The sequence below is a fragment of the Perca fluviatilis genome, chromosome 1 (assembly GCF_010015445.1).
Source record: "Perca fluviatilis chromosome 1, GENO_Pfluv_1.0, whole genome shotgun sequence".
NCBI classification, from domain to species: domain Eukaryota; kingdom Metazoa; phylum Chordata; class Actinopteri; order Perciformes; family Percidae; genus Perca; species Perca fluviatilis.
In genome coordinates this window covers 11,929,984-11,948,986 of record NC_053112.1, presented here as the reverse complement: position 1 = coordinate 11,948,986, position 19,003 = coordinate 11,929,984, and the positions used below count along the sequence as shown (strand labels likewise).

Below are 19,003 nucleotides of genomic sequence, written 5' to 3'. Positions count from 1 at the left end.
GCGCCGGGAACACCGCAGCGACCATAAATTTAGCTTAAGATAAGCGAGTTGGTGCCAACGCCATCACATCATCAAATGATTGTACCACTGTTCATAAAAGAACAGTTCAATTATATATAAACTGAGAGATGAAAGGATGCTCATTTATGTAGCCTACTGTAATTATGTCTGAGACTCTCATTCAGCACCACGGACAGCTGCCTGCCAGAGTCAGAGCTTGGTCGCTGTCCGAGGTGCTGAATTTGAGTCATTGAGCCAGGAGTACCTCAACTGTGAATATGTTCAGATTAGATGACAACAAGCTGTACTTATTACTTGCTGGAGAGAGTGGGATTTTTCTTTGAGCTAATTACTGTAGAGCAGGGGTGTCAAACTAAACTTCACTAAGGGCCACACTGGGAAATGAGAATCGCATCAGGGGCCAGACATCTTTGACACAAATCCCTTTTGCTAGTTTAACAGCGGAAAAAAGAGTCCGTGTACCAGGCGCGTATGGTTCAAAAGGGTTGTACTTAGTGTCTTCATTAATTCACAGGTGTGTTTTGGGCGTAACGTGCAATAAACCAATCACAGTGTCATCTCCCATTCCCTTTAAAAGCCAGGCACGTTTGGACCTTGGCGCCTTGCAATTATGATGGCAGATTTGCTAAGCAGGAAGGAGAGATTTTTCAGGAGAAGAAACTGATCTGCTCATATATGGCACGAGCACTATGCCACCAAAACTATTTCACATTGTAATATTTTAATTTTTAATCTTTTGCATGTGTGTGTGCTGCTGCTGTGTGTAACAAGCATAGTGTGCGCGCGCTGTGCACGAGCCTAAAATATTTGCGCTGTTAAAATAACTATGAAATGCTGCGTTATTGACTTTAGACCATGTTTTTCTTGGTCAATGGCGCAATCACTTCCCGCTGCCTCAAGATAGCAATACGCCAAGAATGCACCTGAACACACCTCCCTGTAAGACAATCACGCCCATGGGCGCACAGATGGGCGCAGGTGCATTTGCTATTTAAACGACGTGGGCGCTGCACGGGAAATTGACAACTGCAAAGACACTTGGGTCGGCCTTTGCACTGCGCCGGGTGCAAGATAGGGCCCTAAGTCAGCAAAAATGTTCCTTCGCCATCATAGGCAAATCCACCAAAACAATGATTCATCTTTTTTATAACAATCTGTTTTACAGGTCTGAATATGCAAACTGACTGGTTGTGTTGAAATTTCTTTTCTCACAGTGTCTCAAAGTCGGCACATCTGCCAAATTCTGTTTTCAATGTCACATAATTACAGTTTGAGTTTCCTGTCTTTTTGGTTTGGCGCGCATCTAGACGGGCCAAAATCTGTTGTGAACCCAAATTGATTGTGGGCCGGTTTCAAATTTGCGAGGGACCGGATTTGGCCCGCGAGCCTTGAGTTTGACACGTGTTGTAGAGCGATGGTGATATTTAACCACTGTAGCGTAAAACTTATCAAAAGTTATTTGATATACATTCTGATTTGTGAAAACATTGTTTTTGACAATACATTGAAGAATACCATACCATACCATTCTATTCTATTCCATAACATAACATAACCAGGGTGTTCCCTACAATTATAAGGCTTAGGTGCAGCACCCGAGCCGTTTTGAGTGTTATTTATTTATTATCTGCTCTAGCTTTTCAAATTTTTTAAACACAGCTATTGTAATAATAAGGGTCCAAAATGATGTCAAATTCAGCTTCAACTTTATTTCTGTCCCTGAAGGGTAATTGGGTGTGCAGCATGTACAAACACATAAAAGACACACACAAATACATACGAGGTATACAGATAGTCACGAGTGGGGTGTGTGTGTGTCGTGGGGGTGGGGGGGGGGGGGGTACTAGAGTACACAACCATTACAGTATGGCAACAAACAAATACCAGTACAAGGTGCAAGAAAAGAAATAAAGTAGCCACAGTCCTGCGGAGGCTCCACACAGAGCTTTCTCCGTATCCTACATAAGTGGCCTGAAGTTTATACTTGTGCGTTGGTGTGTGTGGCAGGGCCGGCATGTGTGTGTGTGGGGGGAGTGTGTGGTAGAGCGAGTGAGAGAGTGACGGCGATTAGCTTCGGAGCAAGTACCAACTCCAGAGTCATTGTGAGAGAAACAAAGTGTCTCCCCTGTTCTTTCTGACCACGGTGGGAAATCTGTAGCAGGTTAAGTTAACCCTCTCCTTGATTTCATGTCGTTTATGGAGAAGGAGAACCCGGAAAGGAGTAGGAGGGGAGGGGAATGAAACGCTACCAAGCGTCACCGCGACGTGTAGTTACATTTGTCGATAGGTTCACATCAGGCTACGGCGTAGGGTCTGGCGTAGTTTGTGTCTCCACATACCTATGTACCTAGCCACGGCTTAGATTTTACGCAGAAGCATAAATCACGCTTTACTGTACGTACACACCGCCGCCGACTTGAGCTTCTAAAGATACCGGAAGTCATTCATTTTCAATGTGTCGACCGGTGTGGCAGTTCGCTGAGGCGTCGCTCGCTTTGGCCGATCCAACCCCTTTTATTGCCTTCCCCTCCGTTTAACAAAGGTATTCAAAGCCGCTTCTTAGAGATAGTATTTTATCTAGTTTTTCTTTTCCTCCCTTACACTCAGCGAGCACAAGGGAACCCCTCTACAGCTGAGAGAGGCATAACATTTTTTTCCCAATGCAACAGAAAGTGCAAGGGTAGATGGAGAAGGCTTCATGGCATCCTGATGCCACGTCAAGCGCTCTGGTAAAAGAGCTCGAAGGGAGCCCGCTACTCGGCAAAAACACTCATATTTATACACGAAAAACATTTTACTCGTCCCAAAGTTATCAATAGGGACGTACTTTATGTACTTCCTTGTCCTTGTAAGGTAATGTAGGAAACACTTCTCAAACAACGTACAGTAATGAACTTCATGAACTCGTGTGCTGTGTATGGCCACACATGTGCCTTCAAGATGCACACACACACACACACACAGCTGCATGCACCCGTCAAGGCCGCAGCTTCTGCCTGTGCTCTTCTTATCTGTCTAGGTGCTTTCGTACACTCCTCACAGTTTCTTAATGAAAACTCACTCTGTCATATAATGCAGAAACAGATCAATATATAAGCAAAAACAAATTAAGCAAAAACCGATTAATATGTAAGCAAAATATAGATGTTATTTTTTGGGGTTTTCAACACACAAACTCTAAGCAATGATATAGTTTGCTTTTCAAAACACATCTATCTAAGTGATTATATAGTTATCCTGGTAATACTGATAACGTTATAGATGTTGTAAAGCAAGGAATGACATGGATTCTGCTATTTCTTTGTTTTGGGGTTTTCATCTGGCCTCGCGGACAACAAATGGAAGCTGGCTTCTCTCAGCGTCAAATCTGTCGGCATCGCGTTTTGGGCGATTTGAGCGTCCAGAGCGTCAATCAGAAAGTTGACAGTATGTCAACTTTATGGTAATGAGCAATGAGGCGGTTCAGCGGCAAGCAGTGGCAAACGCCAGCAACCAATCGGAATATAGAAGTCCTTCGCGCTGGCTGATTCCGAAGAAACATACGATGTAAACTTTAGTTCCTACAAAACATTAGCTCTGTGAAAATGGAGGAAAAGCTCATAATCGCCGTTGCTGGTTTCCCAATCATTTATGATATGACGTTGTTTGCGTATAGGGACCAGTTAACGTTACCGGCTGCCGGTCACCTCGTTTCTAAACAGTCCGCTCACAGTGAAATCCTGCACGGATCGACAGATGGCGGCTGCTCGCTCTGCCTGCATTCTGCTGCGGTTCAGCGGCTAACGAGCGAGCTAACTGCTAACAGACACCGCTGCGACCAACAAACAATACAAATTCTGTCATTATATATGTCATTTATAAAAGATTTCTAGTGTCAATGGATTGGACGTGCAGTGGCTGCTTGTGCTGTTTCTTCAATCGTGTGTTGAACATGATCGAACATTGAATGCTGCCACGTCAGAGCGGCCAAAGCGTCAAAAAGCTTCCCCGTACTTTTTGACAAGCGTCCTCGGCAGGGCGGCCAGAGCTTCTTTGCAGCTCAAGTCGGCGGCGGTGTGTACGTACAGTAGGTCTTCCACAAACCGAGGGAAAACACTGATAACACAGCCATTCCCTACCATACCTGTATCAGAAGTACACTCATCTCATAAGCGAAATAAGTAGACAAAGTAAGTTCATTTGTAAATCTGCATTGAATAGATCCAAAACAACTCTTGTGTCATTGTGTCTGAGTGTGGTGTTTACTGCTACCTTGCTCACAGATGGCTCCTGGCATTGTTAGAGACATAACACATGCTGCAGTACGTTGTTATTCATTCTGGATCAAATGGGCCACCTGAAAGCAGCCCCATTGTAACTGCAGCACCATACATGTCGACACAAACCTGACTGCCAAATGCTCCCCAAATGCCTCGTTGTCTCGGCTGTAATTACGTCGACTGTGTACCTGTTGTTTCTATGAGCTGGCCTGGTGGGTTACAGGTACATTTGTGCCTGTAAGTGAATTGATTTTTGTCTTATGCATTTTAAACAGTGATGGGCTTCTGCACAACAATAAAAGTGGAAGGAATAAAATTAGGAGGTCACATTTCATCTCTGTTCAGCCAGTGTAATGCACGTTGTTTGCTGCACATCCAGTTTCATCCTGTGGGAGGAAACCAATTCTGGAGGGCACCAAGTGCACAGGGCTATTTAAATTCCTTAAAAGTCATTTTATCCACCCTGAGCCATTATAATTTTGTACAAAATCTCCTCAGCACCAAAAACCGTCACTGAAGTGATGCATAGACGTTCTGAAGTGTTTTGATCGCCCCGCTTCGACTCTGAGAGTGCTGCTTAGTCTCTGTCCTTTTTTGATGAAAATAATCAGAGCTTGCTTCTACTTGCGTTTGTGCTTTATGTGTCTAAATTGCACCTCGCAGGCAGTAATTTTAAGAAGCTATGAGTACTCTCTAAGTCAGATATGCTGGTGCTTGAAGTTAATGTTGTTTTGCTTCTTTTGTGAGTATAATTGCCAAACCTCCCATTGCTCATAAATCTGTAACATAAGCTATTGGAGCAATTTCGTTTTTTTCTTCTCTGAACGCAGGTTGGTCACAGGGAAATGTGTGTTGATTTTTTCTATATATATTTGTCACATTATTTTTACAGAAAATATATGAGCATGCAGACATGGAGAGCACTTAAACATAGGCTATATGTTTTCACAGGGAGACCGTTGATGTACCTAGAGTCAAGGACACATCATTCGTGTTGTGATTATATCCAATTATTGGCATTCCTGCCGCCAGTCTTCTTCCATGTCTCTCTGTTGAAATATTGTTTTAGGTGAAAAGATAGCAAGAGTTTGTCATTTTCTTATCCATTGTTCTTATTTTTTTTCTCTGTGGGGTATCTCTGTTATGTATCTATTTTCTCCATCCTTTCCCTATCACTGAATTCTCTCTGTTTTTATCACTTTTATGCTTTGCATCATTCAGTCGGTGCCAATGTTCAATCTTGATTTTTTTTACCCAAACAGTGATCTGTTCTTAACCAAGTCGTTTTTGCATCCGCACCTAACCAAACCTTACCGTTAGCGAAGTGAGACAACAAAAAGTGGAAAGCACTGACAAATGATGTTCCTCTTATAGGGGCAGAAAACACTAACTAACTATGTCACATTAAAAACAATAGCTTGGCTAGTTTGTTCAAATGCATTCAAATGACCTGTGTTTTTGTTTTCTTGACAAGTGACCTCTTGTCCTCACATAGTGAATTAATGATGACTGTCCTCTCTCTGTCATTTCCATTAATCATGATGCCAATCCTATAACCTTAAGCATGACCGTGACCTTTCTCTATTCTTAACAGTGTGGGTTTGGTCGCCTTAACACAACTAGACCTTAACTAACAAGAAGAGACACATCACAAACGGTCATTAGGGGTGGAAAAAAATATTGAAATTGATTATTTCCCCTAAAATATACCTTAATATGACCTTAAGAAAACCAAACAAGTCATTTCAACCCAACTCCTTTGACCACCAGCTCTCTGGAGGGAGGAATATTTTCCCCTGTGGTGAACCGACAGGAACTGCCTCCAAACCCAATCAAATCCTGTATAGTATAATAAAAAAAAAATAATATATATATATATATATATATATTTTTTTTTTTTAACCAATGATTCACCTAAATATTTTCTGTTTATACTGTACCGCCAATGGCGACTACTTCATATCTGTTTCCAGCAAAACAGACCAGGAGCAGAAAATTTGGAAAATCCATGGTATGTCCTTCTTTACAATTGAAATAAATGTCAGACTGACTGACGTACATTCTTTTTAGAAAACAGTTAGTTCTTCGTAATGTCTCATGATATCTTGTCTCTAGAAGTGTATTATTCAACTTTTGTTTTTGTTAGAGAAGGAAAAGTAAATCGCAATACTATCCAATACTTTTAGAATCACAATACAAATCAAATCGGCACCCATGTATCGTGAAAGAATCACATGGGGACAAAAGCATATCGTCCCAGCCCTAACTGTCATATTGTTTTAGAAATGTTTATTGAACTAAACTGTTATGGTTTGTACAGCTGGAAGGAAAGGCAAACAATGACAAATCATTTGAGTCTAAACCATGTTTACAGCCATAATCTGGGAATTATATGAGCAGGGGTGACTTTTCTATTCACTGAGTTTGCTTTTTGACGTTGAAAAGAAAATGTGTGTGTGTATTGGTCTATCTGTAACAGATCTTAGAAACAAGCTAGGAAATAGGCATTAAACGAATGTCACACTTTATGCAATAAAGACGATAAAGGAGAAAAATAGATCCCCTCGCACTAGATGCTTTCTTTGTGGTTTATTCAGCGACATTTAAATAGGGGCAATGCATCTGGGTAAAGGAAGGATAAAAGAGAAGAAGCAGATGATAAAAGGGGAGAAAAAAGAGACAGAAAGAGAGACAAACGAGGGAGAGAAGCAGGGATTATCCAGCTCCATGAAGGATAGGCGAAGATGGACGGGAGGAAGAAAGGGATAATGAGAGGAGGGATGCGGTGGGGATGGGGGGGGGGGGCTCAGATGAGCAGGCTATTATGATGACTGATAGACCCGAGGAGACAAGTGCAACGGATGGAGGGAGATACTCTAGAGATAAAATGGCAGAGGGACAGAGAGGACGGAGGGTCAGAGTGGAAGATCAGATGAGAATGGTGAGATGATTAGATCTTAAAGAATATAGAATATATTCATATTATTACTTGTATTGATAATATGCAGCTTTGTTGATAAGCAATGCTCTCCCAACACTCATTCATACATTTTCTCCAACTTTAATAAACTGCTGTTGGCTGAGGCATAAATCCCAATGTTGCAATTTCCCTTAGACCCTGAATTTAAGTTAGTTAGGGAAACACGCACATAACTTGAAGCCATTATGGCCCTGTGTACTGTACCTTTAAGACATTTGCAATAATTGGGTGGTTGTAATATGCCAGCCAATAATGCAGACAAATCTGAGGCTCATGCTTGCTTGTTTACTAAAAACGTCCTCTTAGGTTTTACCTGTTGGTGGTGATCTATTTCTTGTTTAGTCATAGTGATTATTTTACTCTAAGCTAACTAGCCAGAAGCTCTCACAGCTTATTCTAGAGGAAACTAAATGAAATGTGCCTGTTTGTAGGAGGATATTGGAGGATTATTTGGCACACGGCCAATCAATACCTAATTCAATGCAAGTGCATGAAGCAGTGATCCCTTTATTTAGCGAGGCAAAAAGGAAGGGTGATGGTTGTGGTAGTGGATAAGCGCCCGTCATTTTCAACCTTTATTCTGGAGATAGCAGTTTGTTTGATATTGGCTTTTTTTGTCTTTTTTTTTCTGTTGGTAGCAAGGCTCGAAGATGGACAATGTCACTCATCTGGTCGTTAGGCCACGTTGGTCCAAACTGAAATGTCTTATCAACTATTTAATGGATTGCCATGAAATTTACGAATACTCATGTTCCCCACAGGATGGATTGTAGACTAATACTTTGGTCAAATGACCAAATAGCTACAAAACTAATGACATACCCATCAGCCTCAGCTGTAAGTTTTCTGTTAATTGGCAAACGTTATCAGGCTAACATGCTAATGTAAATGTGGACCCTGGTAAACATTGCCTGCTAAACATCTGCATTTAAATATGTTTTATTGTGAGTGTGTAGTCTATATCGACGGCGTTTCATTTCGGCGATTGTTTAGGTGCCGCCGGAAATTCCGCCGGATGTCCTCAACGTTTGGCCGGATGTCCGTTTCCTTCCGCTTTCTTTGTATTGGTATTCTAAACTCTGGTGGATTTCTGAGGACTATGGTTAACTGCTCCTCAGATCTCTGCAGGGTAAATCCAGACAGCTAGCTAGACTATCTGTCCAATCTGAGTTTTCTGTTGTGCGACTAAAACAACTTTTGAACGTACACGTGTTCCACCAAAACAAGTTCCTTCCCGAGGCGATTTTGCAGCGGCACCGTGGCTCCGTCTGGCACCTAGCGTCGGCCAAGACGATTGTGATTTGTTTAAAGAAATGCTGATATTAGCATTTTCCTCAAAGCCCCACTGTGCCGAAGTACAGACTCACATAACTTTTATAACATGGCTGTACACTTGAAGGCTTGTTTTAAATGTAACCGCAATATTTCCATAACTTCATAGTCATAGTTATGTTCAAGTGTCTCAGTAAGCTATTACAGTGTGACAGTGCGCCAGTATGAGCAATACCAGGACCCGGAAACCGAAGCAGTTTCAACGGAATTCAGAAATTATTGATTTCATGATTTAAAGCTGCTCTTTTCTAGGGGTGGGGAAAAAAATCTATACAGCATAGTATCGCAATATTTTTTCGTGGCAATACTGTATCGATACACAGACGCCAAGTATCGATATTTTATGATATATGTGTTGGTCAGTCTGTCTGCTTGACAATCCCATTTTGCGTGAGATGAACAAACAGAGAAATGTATCTTTTTAGATAAAACAGATGATGATTTAAGATGATAGATTTTCCTTTGGGGACATCATTTGAAATTGGGAAGAAGTTGGAAAAAAGGTAATACATTGCAATATATCGCAGAATATTGCAATATGTTTAAAATCGCAATAATATTGTATCGTGACATAAGTATTGTGATGATATCGTATCGTGGGGCCTCTGGTGATTCCCACCCCGACTCTTTTCCGACTCTAATATGTCAAAATGTGTTCCCTGAAAAAAGCCTATACCTTCGCAATCTTTCCCTCCACTTGATATAGTCCAACGTCAGCGTTTGTGCGTTGATAGCATCTGACCATGAACGCCTAACAGCTTTCTTGAATGGCACACTTGTGCTTTATAAAGTATCGACAGGACAATTACTAACATTGTCACACCGGCAGTGGGCTCTCCCTCAGCAACGTCCACTACCCATTCTCCACTCAATCAGTATCATCGTTCACTATCCCCAGCCTATTAGCACTCCTCACCTGTTGCCTCTTTAAGCTCATTAACTCATCTACAGAAACCCTCTCCGGTCCTGTTGTCTGGTCTCATCACTACATGACTCTACATGACATACGGACTCTCCCAGTTTTGCCACTGTGCCTTCCTGTGTTTAAGTTTTTACTTCAAAGTTTATGGAACAGTTTAACTTGAAGTCTCCTGAGTTTTTCTGTATTTTAGATTTTGGTTGCCCTGACAAAGATCTCCATTAAAGACATTTGGATGGTATTCTGTGTCCTGAGTCTGAGTCCGTGACCAACATGAATATGAAAGTGTCAATTCATTTTGTAAACCACTTGGCCTCATTGGTCACGTGATGAAAAGGTCAGTGTACAACAAACACAGTTGTGCGCTGCGCCAGCACCAGCTGCCAAAACCAACTTATTTCACTCTCTTTTTTTTTTACTGGATGAATAAAGAAGCAATTCTCTCCTTTATTAAAAACAATTTACCACAGAGCTCATCTCAGGGGTAATTCAATCTCCGTGCTGCGCACAGACACATACAAACACACCGGAATATGCGCACAAACACACTGCACAGGGATGCAAAACCACAACTAATGCACAGCAAAGAACACACACTTGTAGGCTCATATGGACTGAATGTGCACACAAGCACACTCGCACACACGCACACAAACACACGCACACGCGCACACAATGGAGGATGTGTGAAGTGAACAGAAGAGTCAGTTAATGGGATGCTAATAGAAATTATCCAGGCCTGGTTCCCACTGGCCACAGCTTAAAGGACTGAGCCTGTTTACTACATTACCCACAACCCCCCCCCCCCCGGAAAATGCTGTATTAACAGCCAAGGTAACGGCCGTCATCACAATATTTCTCTGCCGCCCCTGTCTTTTCATTTATTCGTTTCAGTTATATTCTGTTTATCCTCATTTCTAATCCAATTTGCTCATTTCCTTTTTCTTTGCTTCTAACATCTGCAGCTGCAGTCTGCTGCAAATGATCTGATTATTAAAGTTGCCTTTTGTATAAAAACAAACATTTGTTATTCTATTTAGCCCTATCCCATCATTAAATAGCCAGGCTAATTTTAACTTCATTTTAACTTTAATTACTAATTACTTCCTGGAGGAAACATTTTGAATCTTTTCATCTTTAATCACATCTGGAACTTGGGCAAAAAGCTGTTACACAATGTACTTTTAGGTGCTGTGTTATCCCTTATTTATATACTTTGTCTCTTTAACATTTTACCTTGTTGTGTTCTTTTCATTTCTGTGAATAACTTATTTCCGTTTAGATACATGTTATACAAAATGTACTATTATTAGTGTTGATCAATTGTAATGTAATATTAGTGTGTCTTGAATTGCAGCACTATAAGCTTACTTCAAACAGACGTTATCATTGTGAGGAAAATATGTTTGAGACGTCTGTTCAACTTTCCTAAAAGAGGAACTAACTTGATTTTGGCATTTTGCATGTGTAGTTACTGTAAAGCCAATAAGCCCACAAATAAAAACAGTCAATAGCAATTGAATCTGGACACCTTTTTTAATTATTTTTTCCTAGCTGGCAGTAAGAGCTAACAGTTTAAACTTGGAGTCAATAATATTTACATCAAAAATCCAACTGACGTTCATTCTCTTCCGCAAAGTCATGTCAGTGTACGTATATCTGTGTTTATACTCAAAGAATGACATCTTATATTTTTCCAACAAAACTTAAATCTCGTCCTTTGAGGGGGGATTTCAGATCTCATGAGAAATGTGCATTTTCCAATTGTGAATGGTCACCTCCTGCAGTCCTACAGAACATATCACACAAGGACATTTTTCTCATGGAGATGTCACATGATTATTTTTATTTATTTGACATATAATGTAAGTCAAGTATCAATTAAAAGAAACCTGCTCAAGGCTTTACATCTTATGTGTCTTTAGAATAAAACATCGTAAATCATCACGACATTTGGCAGGAGCCCTGGGAGAAGGTCTGAGGACCGCGTGCCCACTTACCCTTGATTAGTCGGCTAAATGCTGTATCAATCCTCGATCTATTTTACAGATATTATTTAACCCCTGGTTTAGTTTGCTTATACAGATCAGAGCCAACGTAATGGGCCATGGGATCACAATTAGTGTGAAGATTAGGAATTGATTAGCTAATTATGATAATACAAAGGCTTATATGGAAATGCCAGCATAATGTGTTGAATTTCTGCACAAGCAAGAGTGGGAGGGATGAGAGAGAGAGAGAGAGAGAGAGTGTGTGTGTGTATGTGAAAGACAGAGAGAGAAAGAAGTAGTTAGGTGGAAAGATGAGAAATTTGAGAGTGGGTTTGTCAGCGTGTGTTTCTGTTTACGAGTGCACAAATTATACAGATGCATCTTTGTGTGTGTGTGTGTCTGTGTGTGTGTGTGTGTGTGTGTGTGTGTGTGTCTGAGCACTTCTACCGTTAATTATTCAGATTAAGAACACTTTGTCAATATTCTTTTCCATCAATCCATCTCCGTCCGCTTATCCGGTGTCGGGTCGCGGGGGGGGGGGGGGCAGCTCCAGCAGGGGACCCCAAACTTCCCTTTCCCGAGCCACATTAACCAGCTCCGACTGGGGGGATCCCGAGGCGTTCCCAGGCCAGGGTGGAGATATAATCCCTCCACCTAGTCCTGGGTCTTCCCCGAGGCCTCCTCCCAGCTGGACGTGCCTGGAACACCTCCCTAAGGAGGCGCCCAGGGGGGCATCCTTACCAGATTACCAGATATTCTTTTGTACGTAGATTAAAAATGACTATTGAATATTAACAAAAAATTATGTATTAAATAGAAAATAAAAGGGATGTGAGAAAAGGTACCGTTAATTTCAGGTTAAAGAGTAAACTACAGAAAAACTAACTAGTATAGGTATTGCTAGTCCAAACTTTGCTTGAGGTTTGAATGTTGAAAGTTTGGTTCTTAATGTGCATGGCACGGAAACCAAAGAAAGAAAAGAAGGAAAGAAAGAAAAGAAAAACAACAAAAAATCATCCCCCATCAACACTCCACCCTCAAAAATATAACAAGCCATGACTTACTGATAATGTTTCCCTACATCTCAATAAATTAGTCTGAGCACATGCTCAACTTAGTCCGTTTTGATACTTGACTGACAGCTAAAAGGCAGCATAAAATGTATTCCTTGGTAGCTCTTTACACCCAACAATCAGTGTGTCATTCCCAGCTCGGTGAATGGAAGCTAAATTGTAAGGTTTCCTTAGAGAAAAATGTGCTTTCTTAAAGGCTTTAGTCAGAGATTGTGGTTAAGTTCAGGCACAAACCATTCACACAAGCATCACTACATATGTACAAAGAACAGCAGCAATGTCACATGTCCATTCTTAAACATTGTGTTGTCTTCCCATTGACCATGCAACTTTAGTTTTTCTGCGTCAAATTTTAAATTGACCTTTTTTTTTTTTTTACGTTTTGGTCTGTTTGGTTTTGACACTTTTGTCGGTTTTCCCGATGTTTTTGTCACTTTTTTCGACGTTTTTGTTACTTGTCCCGTCGTTGAAGCTTTTGCTGACGTATTTTTTTTATTTTTTTTGGTGATTTCTTTCTGTGCTTTTTTTGATGCTTTTTTCAACGTTCTTTTATCAGTTTTCTTTCAAATGCTATAAAATTTAATAAAACACCCAAATTCAATGAAAGTAGTGAACTGATCATTTATTTTACCTGTGAAGAGCGTTTTATGAACCATCCATGTTATTAGTTTTGGTTGAAAGAAACCCAAATGGGTCAAATTTGACCCGAGGACAACAGGAGGGTTAAAGACAACTGTGTATTTGTATTCAGAAGACTTTCAAAGTGACAAAATAACAAATGAAAAATGCAACAACAAAAAACAAATTTGAAAAAAGATAAAAAGTTTGTTGAAACATTTTGACCTGATGAAGATTCAACTGAGATCATAACATCGTCAGTTTAAATTTATTTGTGGTTGGGAGTGAATGTGCAGCCGGTAGTGTGGCCTGTAGTCTGTATCCTTGACGTTCCACTTCCAGGATTTTTCTGTTGCAGAAACGGAAACTCCACCGGATTTCATTCATTTAGGCCGGATATCCATTACCTTCCGCTTTCTTTTTGTTGTAATTTTAAACTCTGGCTGATTTCTGAGGACTATGGTTAACTGCTCCTCAGATCTCTGCAGGGTAAATCCAGACAGCTAGCTAGACTATCTGTCCAATCTGAGTTTTCTGTTGTACGACTAAAACAACCTTTGAACTTAGACATGTTCCTTCCCGAGACATGTTCCACCAAAGTTCCTTCCCGAGGCTGTTTTGCAGACACACTGCGGTTCCGTCTGGCGCTTAGCGCCGCCCAAGACGATTGTGATTGGTTTAAAGAAATGCCAATAAACCAGAGCACGTTTTTCTCCCATCCCAGAATGCTGTGTGGACTAGCCAGACCCTCCTCTGCAGTGCCGCGGTTGAGGAAGGCCTGGCAAAGCGAGACTATGTGGCCTGTGTCATGATATCAATGATTTTGTGTTTTTCTCTTCAGGCATGCGCATCCTCGTGAACCTGCTGCTCGACACTCTGCCCATGCTGGGCAACGTCCTCCTCCTCTGCTTCTTCGTCTTCTTCATCTTCGGAATCATCGGCGTGCAGCTGTGGGCGGGGCTGCTGAGGAACCGCTGCTACCCGGAGGACAACTTCACACTGTGAGTCACCGTCCAGGTCTCTGTGTGTTTGTGTAGGTCAGTGTGTGAAAAAGAGAGCATGAGATGGAAATGTGAGACTATAATGTGACACGTCGGTCCGTCAGCTTGAAAATGTATCTGTGAGCGTGTGTGTGTAGTGTCTACACACTATTGTGTCTATATGTGTTTCTATCATATTGTGTCAGTTTGTTTTTGTAATGGTGTACAGTATATGTGTACTAGTTGTAGCTGATAAAATATCTTGGAATAAATGTTGCAGTAGTTGGTTTGTTTTTAATCTGTGTGTGTGTGTGTGTGTGCGTGTGAAGTTGATCCAGCTTAAATACTAAATTCCATTCTCAGTGTAGAGCTCAGACATATAAGATGTCTTTGTTAGTCATTTGTCTTTTAGCCATGAAGGAATTTCAGTCAGGATCACTCTCGTCATAGATTTTATCATTTTTTGCAACAAATGGAAATACAGTTATACTTGGCGATGAAGGCTCTGTTCTGATGATGCTCCCTGGATCAGCCAAGCAGCATGCTAAGATGACACAGGGAGCACGATGATCTGAGCCAACCTTTACAAAAGAGTAGGCCCCAGAATATCAAAAAAGGCGTTTTGATGACACCCAAAATCCGGGAAGGTGGAGGCTGGGGTGGTGGAGGCGAGCTTTTACCAGCAGCAGCGGTGTGAGGCAGCACTGGAGTAGCAGGAAGCAGAGAGGAAAAGGGAGACATTTAAATGGACCGCCTGATGTGAAAATGACTGTGATCGGTTGTGACTGGCTGCAATGATAATTCAATTAGTGTGCCTATGTCCTGCATGAACTAACACAATGCTAAGAAACACAATTAGTAAGAAAGATGTGCAGTTTTGGTTCAAATGTTTTGTAAATGTTAGTGAATGACCATGGTCATGATTAAAAGAACATGTTGGTAGGAAACAGAAAATAATAACAGCGGCCCAATGTCCAAGTCAGCAAGTTTGTTTATGTCAGAATTTCTTTTCTTCCAAATGACTCCCCTGCCTCCACGTCCCTGAAGCTGCGTCGTTTCTCAGGAGTTTTTTTTTCGGGTCTCTCCACAGGGCCCAGACCTCAGGCTGTGCTGTGGAGAAAAAAAAAATTCTTTCTTAGTCTTAGTTTGACTCATTTGAGAAAACAAGTTGGCCCTGCTGACCTTTTTTACTGTATCCTTCCAAGGAAACAACTTTGTTATTTTTCCACTGTTTCTTCTCAATTGGCTTAACTCTTACTTTGTATCATCTCCTCATTATACAGCAAAACAAGTGTGTATGGGGTGAATCATCCCCTGCTGTGCACACACACAGTCACGCATATCCCCTTTTTTGTACACTTTCCTAAACTTGCAAGGATAAACAATTATGCGTGCACATACACAATCACTAACTCCCCCACTGATAGACACACTGCATACCCCCAGCAGGGTATCTGGGGTTTTATACAAGGTCTAAGCTTTAGGATGCTAATAATGCGAATCAGGTGTGCTGTATGCTTTTATCTCCCTGCTCCCTCCTTTTTCAATATTACCTTTTCACCTTCTTTCCCTTTCTTTGGGGTAAAGTCTTATTTGGGTGCATGTGTGAGCGTGTTATTGTTGCGATTGTATTTCCAGGACTAATGTTCTGTTTCTCACAAGGCTGTTTATTTTGGTGAAAGTTTTCAGAAAATGAATTACTCCTCTGTCATGTAGCTACAAAATCAGAGGAGTGCAAATTCTGATTCAGGGCGGCCCCCCGAGGCACCCTCTGCATGTGCCTCACACTTGTTTGGGGGTTTTTAGTGTGTGAGACTGCATCTGTTTCCGAAGCAACAGCTGTCAATCAGATGTCAATATCCTTCAACTTGTAATTGTGCATTTTTTGGTGATTTCACACAGCTGGTTTTGATTACATGCTCACACTCCATGAACAACACCACAGTCCCCTCGCAAGATATTAATAGATAGGATATGAATGAGAATGATTTATCCTTTTAAATGGCAAAACTGCACTTTAAAGAGTTACATTTTCACATCACAAGAGCCACAATATTAATTGCATTATTGGAAAGGACTTTAGCAATAGTTTCCCAGACCACAATATTACATTCTCTAAAGATAAGATGAGAAAATACATACTTTATTGTCCCCTTTGGCATACTTTTCTTGGGCTCGGCATCCTTACAATCATGCATTTCTTAAAATACATTTAAAAAAGAAAGACAATGTTCATACAAATAACAATACAAGTCGGCAGTCTAAATTGGGAAACTCTAAACTGATAGGTAAACGCTCATATTCAGAGTGAAGGATGTGAGATGCTACCCGCCGTCGCTCCTATGGCGTCGTGACCCTTTCGGAGTTCTGCGTCGGGGTTGCTTTGCATCGCCATAACGCTAGGGGGGGATAAGTCTGAGGTTATTTGCGAGGTGTCTGCCAGCCAGTTTATGATATGTTAGCAAGCAAACTTTAGCACAACTGCCCACAAAGTACTGCTTGATGGGGAAGTGCTCATTTCAAAACGTTACTGATGTATAGACACTTTACAAACGGATAACCCCGTCATTGTAACCAAAAAATGTCTGAGGGGTTCGCGGCGACGCAGAGGGGTCTGCAGGGGTAAGCCGTCGATTCGACGCAGAAGCATAAATCAGCCTTAAGGTGTTTATAAGAACAGACCTGTTTAATGGAAGTGGTATGAATGAATGCTGCGCTGTGGTCACCTATTGACTTTGGATCAAATATAATCTCTTCCATATTTTTTCACGTTTATAATAATGGGGTGAGTCTTACACCAATAGACAAACTGTTCATGTTCATACTGTTAACAGTTAGTAGTTAAGTAGTCTCGCATTGCCAAGCCTTCCTCCACAGTGCTGCACAGGAGGGTCTGGTTAGTTCACACAGCATTCCGGGATAGGAGAAAAACCCTGCTCTGGTTTAGAGGTATTTATTTGAACCAGTCACAATGGTTGTGGGTGGCGCTGAGCGCCGGACAGAGCAACGGCAAAATAGCCTCGGGAAGGAACTTTTTTGGTGGAACATGTACGTTCAAAAGTTGATTTAGTCGTGCAACAGAAAACTCAGATTGGACAGATAGTCTAGCTAGCTGTCTGGATTTACCCTGCAGAGATCTGAGGAGCAGTTAACCATAGTCCTCATAAATCCACCAGAGTTTAAAATGCTAACACAAAGGAAGCCCAAGGCAACGGATATCCGGCCTAAATGAGTGAAATCAGGCAGAATTTCCGTTCCGTTGGCAACAGAGTAATCCCAGAAATGAAACGTCGGGGATATAGACTACCGGCCACATAACCCAACCTCTGATTGTCGGTCTTTGAAATAGCTCACCCTGTCAGTCTGTAAAGTTAACGTTGGCCCAAGCAGCTACAAAGAGTCAGTTCTCAGTCAGAAAACATTATCAGAGGTGGCAGTTTGTCATGACCATACCTGGTCAACTTAATTAGCAGCCTGCTATCTCCTTATCATAATATGTAATGTCGTACAAATAGGGGAAATAGAGATAGTTATTTGAGTTAATTTAGTTGTGATGAGTTTAGAGGCACTTGATGGAATTTCCTTGAAAGAACTGCTCCATTGCAAGATGTATCCCCCGTATATGATAAATTACATGTTTGCGTAAAGATTAAAGCTTTTGCATGACCTGCTGTGCACTGACTAAAAGACTGTAGGTTACATTATGCTAGCTAAGCAATTCATTCGAATTAATTACTTGGAAGTGCACTAATTGAACACTACTTCCATTTTCCTACAGTATAATTAGTACTTGAATTCGTTCATGAATATTCCTTTTGAATTTACAGTAGGGGCCAGATGTAATACTGCCCACTTCAGGCATATTTGTTTCGCTACGTGCGTGTAAAAATATGGCAAACTGCCATTTACTGAGATAAAAGCGCAGACTGCCTATCGTGGGGACTGAAAATGGCAAACTGCGCTTTCATGGGAGGGTCAAGGGGGAAGTGGGAGTTTCCCATAAAGAGATGGGAGGGGAAGCGTAAAGTGCGCCTAATTATGTATGTACAAAAAACGCCTGTGACAGCTCGCCTCTATTTTGCGGTGAAAATTCTCCGCCTCTTAAAAGCAGGTGCAAACCAGCCGCAAGCGGGTTTCCTCGCATACGCCTCCTGGTGAAATGGCAGCAGTAATCCGAGCAAGACGAAGACATAGGCCAAGGAGAGGAGCTGAAAGGAATTTTGCCACAAGGATCACACTTTTTCAGTTGAGTGAACACGAAATCATTAAGCGTTACAGATTAAGCAGCCATGCAATATTACAGTTACTGGAAGAAATCAAAGATGACATTGAATCTCCGACTCAGCGTTCACATTCCATTCAAGCAGCTGTTAAACTCCTCGCTACATTACTAATATTGGCATCTGGATCATTTCAAACAGTCATAGCATCAGCAGTGGGAATATCGCAGTCTGCACTCAGCCGTATCATAGGACCAGTCCTTAACGCTTTGCTACAGCGCACCAGTCAATACATACATTCCCCCAACACTGATGCCGAAATAACACGCATCTAGTTGTTACCTCATGAACAAGCAGATTAACTTTGTTATTGCTAAATCTTTGTATTCGCTGTTTTGACTGACTTGGTGGCTGATCCATGATAGAAAGATGCGCGCAATTTACGGTATAGTGGGCGGAGAAAGGCGCCGATTACCCAATGAACTGCAGGTTTGGTAAATACGACGTGAGCTGAAGTATCACAGCGTGCTCTTTCTGCGGGTTGGCCATGACGCTGATAACGCCACATTCTCAAATGTACGTACTTCTGGCCCTCGGTGTCTTTCTAGGA

The 19,003-nt window shown here is 41.5% G+C and overlaps 1 protein-coding gene across 1 annotated transcript in view; it reads left to right on the top strand.

Moving 5' to 3' along the window:
* LOC120566952 (voltage-dependent T-type calcium channel subunit alpha-1I-like) overlaps positions 1-19,003 on the top strand; it is a 345,248-nt gene that overhangs the window by 164,292 nt on the left and 161,953 nt on the right. Inside the window, 1 exon segment of the mRNA XM_039813684.1 lies at positions 14,035-14,194. Coding sequence (XP_039669618.1) covers positions 14,035-14,194 — 160 coding nt within the window.